Here is a 10,032-nt window from a genome sequence, read left to right on the forward strand (position 1 = left end):
CGCTTTTGTTTTTGTCTGTCTTTGTCTATTTTATTACTCCTACCTAAATGCTTGATTGCAAGTGGGAAAGCTTGCCTTTTTGCGTCCAAACAAGATCCTTATCCATCCCAAGAGAAAACAATTCCAACATGCTTAAAATGCCTACATTTTTCAATAACCCATAAATATAACCTTTTTTTTTTTTTTTTTGTGAATGTTATAAATAAAACTTGAAAGCAAATTGAGATTGTGTTTCTATGAATTAATTGAATAATTAAAAATAAGCTGCACAATAAAAGAAATTTAAGTAATTCGATAAATTCGTATAGATTAACATGAAAAAAGAAATTTTATTATCTTTAAATAACCAACAAAAATATAAGAAAACTCTCATATCTTCATCTGCTGTCAATAAAAACTTTACTTCCAAAAAGAGGAAAAAAATATTTGATTAATAAAATTTATTTTTTTGTTCTTATAAAATATGACCCTATTTGGGAATTAGCTGTTAGCTGATTACATTAGCTGATTTGACTAGCTGTTTGTGTAGACCTGTTTGGTAAAAATTAGCTGATTGATAATAGCGGTTTGTGCAAAAAGACGAATAAAGACATTTCTTTTTTTAATACATAAAAATATATTTACAATAATTAAAAGTATTTTCATGTCTTTATTAATGCATACACATTAAAGAAAAACATATGTTTATTTATACAAATGAAAACAAATGTTTAAGAAGCATGTTGGCGTCGTCTACTCCTCATCAAACTATGAGTAATGTCAGTACGAACATTAAAATTTAAAATTATGACTTATAATGTTCTATATATTGAAATTTATGACCTATAGTGTTCTATGTATTGAAATTTAAAATTTCTATCATTACACCATATGATCAATAAGAAGAGAATCTTATGCAAGCAAACAAAAATTAATCAACTAACCTCCTTGATGAAGAGCTTCTTCAAAAAAAAAAAATCTTCCGTAACAAATAGATTCCCAGATTTCTTCCTAAGGTCGCAAGAAGCAAAAAAAAATTGAAGAAAAGCGCATGAGAAGATGAGAGGATCGAATGAAACGTTTATTTGGTTGGAGGAGGAGTCTATCTATTAGGGTTAAAGAAGTCCATTAATTTTAATATTGCAAAACGCTAATTGAAAAAGCTCATAAAATGAGCTTTTTCTAGATTAGTGTTTTCATCCCAAAACTCTCTCCCAAACTTCTCTCCACCAAACACTTCAATCAGCGGTTTCAGTGATCAAACCGCTAAAGTTGGTCAAAACCGCTCTTTTTATCCCAAAACACTCTTTACCAAACAGGGCCATGGACTTAAATACTTACTCAATCCTAGAAAACTTAAGTCTTAAAGACTCTTCCCTTCTTACTAATAATCCATCTTAAAATTGCAAGATCATTTGAGCAATTGGGTTTTTAGCCCCAGTCAAAGTCCCTAATTCCTCATTTATCCTTCTTTCAAATTCTAACGGTAACATTAGAGAAATGGCTGCATTATCTTGCTCTCAACCTCACCAGATTTCATCTCACCTTCATCACCACCGTTCTTTTCATCAACGACTCAGATATCAACAGTTCATTGATCATTGTAACAAACTGTACCTTTATGGTACCATTCAGTTTTCCTTTTTTTTATCTTTAGCCATAGCTGTATTTCTTTTCTTTTCCTCTAAACAATTCTCAAAGATTGAAGTGCTATAAATGATTGTAATCTTTCCTTAAGCATTTAATGAGAATTTCCATTCCATTCAATATAGATTCCAATCATTATCTCATCAATTTTATGATGGTACCAGAGCAAAATTGCTCCGTTTAAATCAAACACTCTGGAATTCTTTTTTTACTCTGTTTCCTTAAGCTTTGTTCTCTACAACAATGGCAGCTCCCCCAATCATTCCTTCAAGTAGCCCATACCATCTTCCCCCAACTGAAACACCTGTGTTATCACTGGTTTCACAGCCTCTCACCGGACCGAACTACAACCAATGGTCTAGAGGTGTCAAGGTTGCTCTCATATCTAAAAACAAATTTGCATTTGTTGACGGATCTATCACTGCACCTGTAGAAGGAGACAACATGTACAATCAGTGGGAGCGAGTTAACAATATGGTCATGTCTTGGCTCACTATTGCCATCTCTCCCTCCATTGCTAGAAGCATCCTTTGGATCGAAAAGGCATATCTGGCCTGGAATGACTTGAAAGAAAGGTATTCTCAGATTGATTCACTAAGAATCCTGGAGCTGCGAAGAGAGATTCATAATTTCAAACAAGGAAACAACAATGTTTCAGAATACTACACAAATCTAAAATTTTTGTATGATGAGTTATTAAACTTGAGGCCTATGCCTACATGTACCTGCAGGCCAGCTTGCAGTTGCCATACTTTCAGAACTCTAAGAGAGCAGCAAGATCCAGACCAAGTGATGACATTTCTGCAAGGCCTTAATGAATCCTACTCCACCATATGCTCACAAATTCTCTTGATGGATCCATTGCCATCATTAAACAAAGTGTTTGCTCTGGCAACACAACATGAAAGACAAATGGGTTTGGCAAACCCTAAGGGAAATGAAGTTCATGAAGGGGCATCTTTTACTGGATTTACAAATGCACAAAACAAGGAGGAGGAGGTAGAGGCAGCTGGAGAAACCAAAACAACAAAAAGGGCAACAATAAAAATGCATCAACTTGTGCTTACTGTGGAAATCAAGGGCACACAAAAGAGATATGTTTCAAGAAACATGGGTATCCACCCAGCTATGGAAACAAGTCCAGAGGAAACAACTACAAATCATCTCAGTCTAAGGCAAATACTACAGCAAATCAAGGAAAAGAAGATGGTGATGCAGAACATATGGATGATGACCATTCTCAGATTAATGGTGAGCAATTTACCTTAACCAAGGACCAGTACCAGAAGTTGGTATCTCTCATTCCTCAGAATCACCAGAACCAGAGCAGAGCATCCTCATCAGGAGGGAGCATCAAGACATTCATAATGACTTATCTGGTAAAATTCTCAGCTTTACCAAACATAAACTTGCAGAACCATATTGGACCATTAATACATGGGCCACTGATCACATCATTTGCAATACTTAAGTACTATGATAGTTTTTCCAAGATACATAATTGTGATGTGTGTTTGCCTAATGGAGAAAAGGTGAAGGTAGAATACATAGGCACAGTTATAATCAGTCCTAAACTCACATTACATCAAGTGCTTTGCATACCGCACTTTGAATGTAACTTGATATCTACAAGTAAGTTATTAAGTTCTAGTAATGTTTGTGTGATAATAACTGGATCCACATGTGTGCTACATGAGATTACAAAATGGGAGAGGATTGGCTTGGCTAATGAACATGAAGGGCTATACTACCTAGAATATCCAATAGCAAATGTGTCTAATGTTTCCAAGGGCAGTGTTTTGAGTTCAGTCTACAGTGTCAATGCCAACTTATGGCATTTGAGATTTGGTCATCCCTTCTATGAGAGGCTAAGTAGCTTGAATTTACCATTTACTGATTTAAATTCAATCAATGGAAAACCTTGTGACATTTGTCAAATGGTAAAATAAAGAAAACTACCTTTTCATTTGAACCACAGCGTAGCAAAGCATGTTTTTAACATCATTCATGTTGACATATGGGGTCCTTAAGTGAGTCATTTATAGGACATCATTATTTTTTGACCATACTTGATGATCATAGTAGGTACACATGGATAACTCTAATGAATTCAAAAGGCAGAAGCAAGACCAAAATTACAACAATTCTGTCAATACATAAGCAGGCAGTTTGATGCAAAAATCAAGGTGATTAGTTCAGACAATGGGCCAGAATTCACTATGAAGGATTTCTATGTCAGTCATGGAATAGTACACCAAACTTCATGCCCAGAGGCTCCTCATCAAAATGGAAGAGTGGAAAGGAAACATTTAGATATAACGAACACAACAAGAGCCATAATGTGTCAAAGTTCTATGCCAAATGAGTATTGGCCATTGGCAACCAGCTATGGTGTGTATCTAATAAACAGGCTTCCTTCAGCTCCTTTAGAAGGGAAGACACCCTATGAGAGATTGTATGGGGAATCAGAAGACTTAAAGAATCTAAGAGTATTTGGATGCCTAGCCTATGCATCCACTTTGGACAGGCATATGACCAAATTTTCTGATAGAGCAATCAAATGTGTGTTCATGGGGTATGAAAAAGGAACAAAAGAGTATAAACTGCTAAATATGGATACTAACATGATTTTCTTTTCCATGAATGTGATATTCTATGAGAACCACTTCCCTTTCTCAACTGAAAGAAATGGAGAAAAGATGCTAAGTGATGAAGCACTAGACACCTTTCATGATTCGATCATAGAGAAAGAAGAAACTCAGAAAGAAGTAGAAGAAACTCCTATTAATCCTATCACCACCCCAACTCTTAACATTGATGATGCACCAGTAGAGACTCGTGATGAGACTAAAGTGAACCACAGTCTAGAGCAGCAGACATTGCCACCAACTAGACCAACCAGGACCAGAAATGCCCCTTCTTACCTAAAAGATTACCATGTTTCTCTCATCCAGGAAAACAAATCACCTAAAGCCCTAAACTCTCCACGCTCTCTATCCAAGCATTTGTCATATGAGAAATTATCCCACAGCAAACAAATTTTTGCACTAAATGTAACATGCTACTCAGAACCCAAGTCATATAAGCAAGCACAAGAAGATTCAAATTAGTAGCAAGCCATGAATGAAGAGCTGTTAGCCTTGGGATCAAACAACATATGGGAATTGACTCGATTACCTAAGGGAAAGAGAACCATAGGATGCAGATGGATCTTCAAGCTCAACCACAAAGCTGATGGGAGCATTGCCAGGTTCAAGGCTCTCTAGTTGCAAAAGGGTACACACAACAGGCTGGAATAGATTTCAGTGCCACTTTTGCACCTGTTGCAAAATTCACTATAATTAGAGTCTTGTTGGCAATAGCTATAGCCAAAGGGTGGAATATACAACAATTGGACATCAACAATGCCTATCTATATGGAGAACTTGAAGAAGAAGTGTATATGGACTTACCCCTAGGGGTACATGGCACTGCACCATATCAGGTATGCAGGTTGAGAAAATCTATCTATGGACTGAAATAAGCTGGAAGGCAATGGAATGCCAAACTCACTAAAGCAATCATTGAAATGGGATACAGACAGTCCATATCAGATCCTTCATTGTTCACTAAAGTCAATGGTAATTTAATCACTACTATGCTTATATATGTTGATGATGTTACTATAGCAGGCAATCATAACACTGAAATCATCAAGGTATAGAATCATCTCAATGATCTATTCAGCATAAATGATTTGGGAGCCTTACTCTATTTTTTTGTCTTTGAATTCGCTCGAAACAACAGGGGACTCCATATGTCTTAACGAAAGTATGTTCTTGAACTGCTACAAGATCATCAATTCCTTGACAACAAACCTGCTTCCTCCCTTGCCTTACCTAACCATAAACCAAATCTAGCAGCTTATCCCTTGACAGACAATACATCCTATAGACAACTCATAGGAAAATTGCTCTATCTTACCCACACCAGACCTGACCTCACCTACATTGTCAACCAACTATCCCAACACTTGAATCAGCCAACCTCAGATGATCAACAATACATTCATCGAGTTCTCAGATATCTCAAAGGGACAATTGGGCTAGGTTTGTTTTTTCCTGTAAAAAGTGATCTCAAACTACAAGCTTTCACTGACTCGGACCGGGGCATTTGTCTTGAGACCAGAAGATCGTTGACTAGCTATGTTGTATTTCTTGGAAATGTAATTGTCTCATGGAGGTCAAAGAAGAAAAACACAATGTCTCACTCTTCTTCTGAAGCAGAATATAGAGCTATGGCCTCCACTTCATGCGAATTACATTGGTTGGTGAATCTTCTTCGTAATTTACTTCATCACCCATGTTCCACAACTTTGATGTTATGTGACAATTCCTCAGCCTTACACATAGGCCAAAATCCCATTTTTCATGAACTCACCAAACATATCGACATCGATTGCCATGTCATTCGAGAACGAGTGAAATCTGGGTTGATTCGCTTGATGCCAATTTCTTCTGCTCTCCAACTCACAGACATCTTCACCAAGGCTCAGCATTCTCCTCAACTACGATTCTTAATGCTCAAACTCGGCTTGGTTAATTTATACGAAGGCTAGTTTGCGGGAGGGTGTTAAAATTGCAAGATCATTTGAGTAATTGGATTTTTAGCAGCAGTCAGAATTCCTAATTCCTCATTTATCCTTCTTTCAAATTCTAACGGTAACATTAGAGAAATGGCTGCCTTATCTTGCTCTCAACCTCACTAGATTTCATCTCACCTTCATCACCACTGTTCTTTTTATCAACGACTCAGGCCGTTCTCAGGCCGCGGGGAGTCCTTGCTGGACAAGTTGGATCCATGATGTAATGCGCTTGCTCAAATATCGGATTTCTTCCTCCCCCGGTCTTACCGCATGAACTAGAAACTTCCGAGACTCCTAAAGTGGAAAGTGGTGGATTGGTTCCCCCCTCTTTTTCTCTTCGTCTATGCCGAACTCTCTCTTTGTTTCGACGGCTCATTAACCATTGTAATAAACTGTACCTTTATGGTACCATTCAGTTTTCCTTTTTTTTTGTCTTTAGCCATAACTGTATTTCTTTTCTTTTCCTCCAAACAATTCTCAAAGATTGTAGTGCTATAAATGACTGTAATCTTTCGTTAAACATTTAATGAGAATTTTCATTCCATTCAATATAGATTCCAATCATTACCTCATCAATTTTATGAATTCACACTAATAATAGGGCTAAAATGGAATTTACAAACACTATAATATAATAGTAAATAAATAAAAATGATGAGACAATAACTAAGGAAGGACAAAACAGTAAATAAGAGAAGTCAGAATTGTCACATGGTATTCTTCTTTGGTCGTTAAGTAGAGCCACAAGGCGTGTGGTCTATCTGACACATCATGTGATTAGATTTTTGGCCCAACTCGCACGAAACTTAGCTCAACTCGCCGTGTGGAGAATTTTCAAAGGGTTGTCATTGTTTTAACTCACACGGTGTGTGGAATAAGTGACATATCGTGTGGCTTATTCCTCTAGGAGGCAGGGAAACAAGGTCAGAGCGTCTAAGATTAATTTCACACGTCGTGTGGAATCTTAATGCTTAAATCCCCCCTCCATTCCTGCTCACATGGCGTGATAAATAGGCCACACATCGTGTCAGCCCAAATTTACTCTTGGGATAGTTTGCTCCTATGCCTCACCGTTTGAGCTATGAAAATGTTGATTTTTGGGTTCGAGATTGACAAATGAACGATTAAAAACTTCGAAACAGATTACTAAAGAGTGAATTGAGACTAAAAAGGAGTTTCTGAAGTGAAATTAAAGCTTAGAACTTAGATAAATAGTGTCAATAGGCTAAAATAATTTTGGTATAAGTTGGGTGTTTTTGTTTTGATGGTTCGATTGGAATGTATGCTTGGTTCTATTTATAACTTTTTTCACCATGTGGAGTTCTCACTCTTTCCTTAATTTACTCTCATCTTCTTCTCGCCTCTTCCATCATTCCTTTCTTCCTATTTTTGCTTCCATTGCATGCCACTTATATCCATTTCTTCTTTGATTGATGGGCTTATAGATAGCATTTTGCATATGTTTAGAATATGTGTCAACTTAGGCACTCGTTATTTCGAGTTTTGAAACGCAACCGAATTGAGGTTGGACACGATGTGTGAGTTAAGACACATGGCGACACAACATTATTGTTACTTTATGTTTTACACGGTGTGTGAGTTAAGCCACATGTCGTGTGATTATGCTTTTTTGGGTATTGACTTCTCTTTGCTTCCACGCGTTCGAACTATTCGGCACAGTTTGATTATTGTAAATCTTATATTATTTTTATATTATGCTTATTAAAAATAAAAAATATTTTATGGAATAACAGAAAGTAAAAGCATTTTTGTACATTATACATATAGTTGATTGGATAACATATAACTTTGGCAAGCATGCAAAGCCATTCCTTTCTTGGGTTTAAGCTTACTTTCCCACCAAGAATAGAACCACTTTAATTCATACATATGCATATATAACCTAAGCTACTCAATTAACATTTTTATTACCTTCTTACAATATCATCTAGCTATCTCCAAACTATGTCTTCTTATTCATCCGATGATGAAACAACATTAACAAGAGGAAAGCTGTTTGATAGGCACAGGCCCATACATGATGTTCTTGGCGGAGGAAAAGGTTTTTTTCCTATTTGAATGCTTATATTTTTTTTTAATAATTGGAAGGGTATAATGAGTGGTTATATTTTTTTGACTTGATTAAAATTCTAATTATAGATATTTAAATTTGCAGTTGCAGACATATTGTTATGGAAAAACAGAAACATGTCGATTGCACTTACAATTGGAATAACATTGATATGGTTTCTATTTGAGGTGGTCGAATATAACTTCGTCACACTTTTCTGTCATATCTCTATCACTTGTATGCTCATTCTCTTCATTTGGTGTTCGGGGGCTGAATTTTTCAACTGGTACGTACTTTATTTCTTTTTTCTTATATTATGGCATCATCTGAATAGAGGAACCGTTACTGGTCCTGGTTCAAAGTAGAGGAGAAGTAACACCTTAACTTTCAGGAGGGTTCCAAAAATTCCAGAAACAATATTTGATAAACGAACATTCAATGAAGTGGCTTCAGCCTTCCATGGAAGATTCAACAAGTTCTTATCGAAGCTTCTTGACATCGCATGTGGAAAACATCCAGCACTCTTCGTTTTGGTAACTTCCAATTACCTTTATAACCAAATTAACCATTTTTAAATAAAATTATATTAATAATAAAAGTAATTCTAATTTAATATTTGAAAACAGACAATTGTGGGTCTATACATATTATCAGTGATTGGAAACTACTTCACCTTCTTGAATTTCGTTTACTTTGGTAAGTAATATATATTCATCCTTTTAATTTAATATATAACTATAATATGATGCTGATTAATATTGTTGTGGTGATATGATGGTGAAGTTTATATAAGCCTGCAAACAGTGCCATTTCTTTATGACCGATACGAGGCAGAAGTTGACGATTGCACAGTTAGTTTATCCAGACAAGTAAGAAAAATGTACAGAAGGTTTGATTCGAAGGTTCTTAACAAGATTCCAAGGGGCCCAGTCAAGGAGAAGCATAGATAATTAATTACCTTCCATTTCTACTCCAAAGAAGAGTATTCTTAATTGTGTGTTGTGTTGTGCATATTTTTAAGATTTGATTTGTGTATATAACCTGTTGTAAAACTGTACAAAAAAAAACACTGCAATTCTATAACTTTTAATGATGTGAAAACTACTGTGTCCATTTTATATTACACATAATTACTTACTTCAGCATGTATTTATAGTTTTTGCCAACTTTGGCATTAAGCATTGGATATGAAAATCTGCGAATACAAGGACTAGAAATAGCTTTTTAAGATCTCAACATTAAAGATATTGGCCCTGTTTGGTAAAGAGCGTTTTGGGATAAAAAGAGCGGTTTTCACCAATTTTAGAGGTTTGACCACTGAAACCGCTGATTGGAGTGGTGGAGAGAGGTTTGGGAGAGAGTTTTGGGATGAAAACGCTAATTTAGAAAAAGCTCTTAAAATGAGCTTTTTCAATTAGCGTTTTGGAATATTAAAATTAATGGACTTCTTTAACCCTAATAGATAGACTGCCTCTTTTCCTGCGCCAAAATTAATGCCCTTATTCGTCTTTTTGCACAAACCGCTATTATCAATCAGCTAATTTTTACCAAACACGTCTACACAAACAGCTAGTCAAATCAGCTAATGTAATCAGCTAACAGCTAACAGCTAATTCCCAAACAGGGCCATTATTATTTTGTATAGTGAAAACAGGTGAAACCCTTTGAAAATACCCAACAGTAACAAAAAAAAAACAATGTTTTAAAAACC

General features: G+C 35.9%; 1 protein-coding gene across 1 annotated transcript; it reads left to right on the forward strand.

Annotated features, from left to right (window-relative positions):
• The first annotated feature begins 8,195 nt into the window (after nt 1–8,195).
• On the forward strand, nt 8,196–9,450 carry LOC136220451 (reticulon-like protein B9). The gene is made up of 5 exons (XM_066008267.1): nt 8,196–8,312; nt 8,427–8,607; nt 8,713–8,854; nt 8,948–9,017; nt 9,105–9,450. The coding sequence occupies exons 1-5, from the start codon at nt 8,216–8,218 to the stop codon at nt 9,269–9,271; spliced, it is 657 nt and encodes a 218-aa protein (XP_065864339.1). The 5' UTR covers nt 8,196–8,215; the 3' UTR covers nt 9,272–9,450.
• The last annotated feature ends 582 nt before the right edge of the window (nt 9,451–10,032 follow it).

Source organism: Euphorbia lathyris, chromosome 2, assembly GCF_963576675.1.
Source record: "Euphorbia lathyris chromosome 2, ddEupLath1.1, whole genome shotgun sequence".
NCBI lineage: Eukaryota > Viridiplantae > Streptophyta > Magnoliopsida > Malpighiales > Euphorbiaceae > Euphorbia > Euphorbia lathyris.

Bases quoted from the DNA above. Each gene is read 5' to 3' on its own strand.
- LOC136220451 (XM_066008267.1), top strand. From the start codon at position 8,216: ATGTCTTCTTATTCATCCGATGATGAAACAACATTAACAAGAGGAAAG. The intron at 8,608-8,712 runs GTACGTACTTTA...CTTAACTTTCAG, and splicing joins GGGGCTGAATTTTTCAACTG to GAGGGTTCCAAAAATTCCAG. The intron at 8,855-8,947 runs GTAACTTCCAAT...ATTTGAAAACAG, and splicing joins ATCCAGCACTCTTCGTTTTG to ACAATTGTGGGTCTATACAT.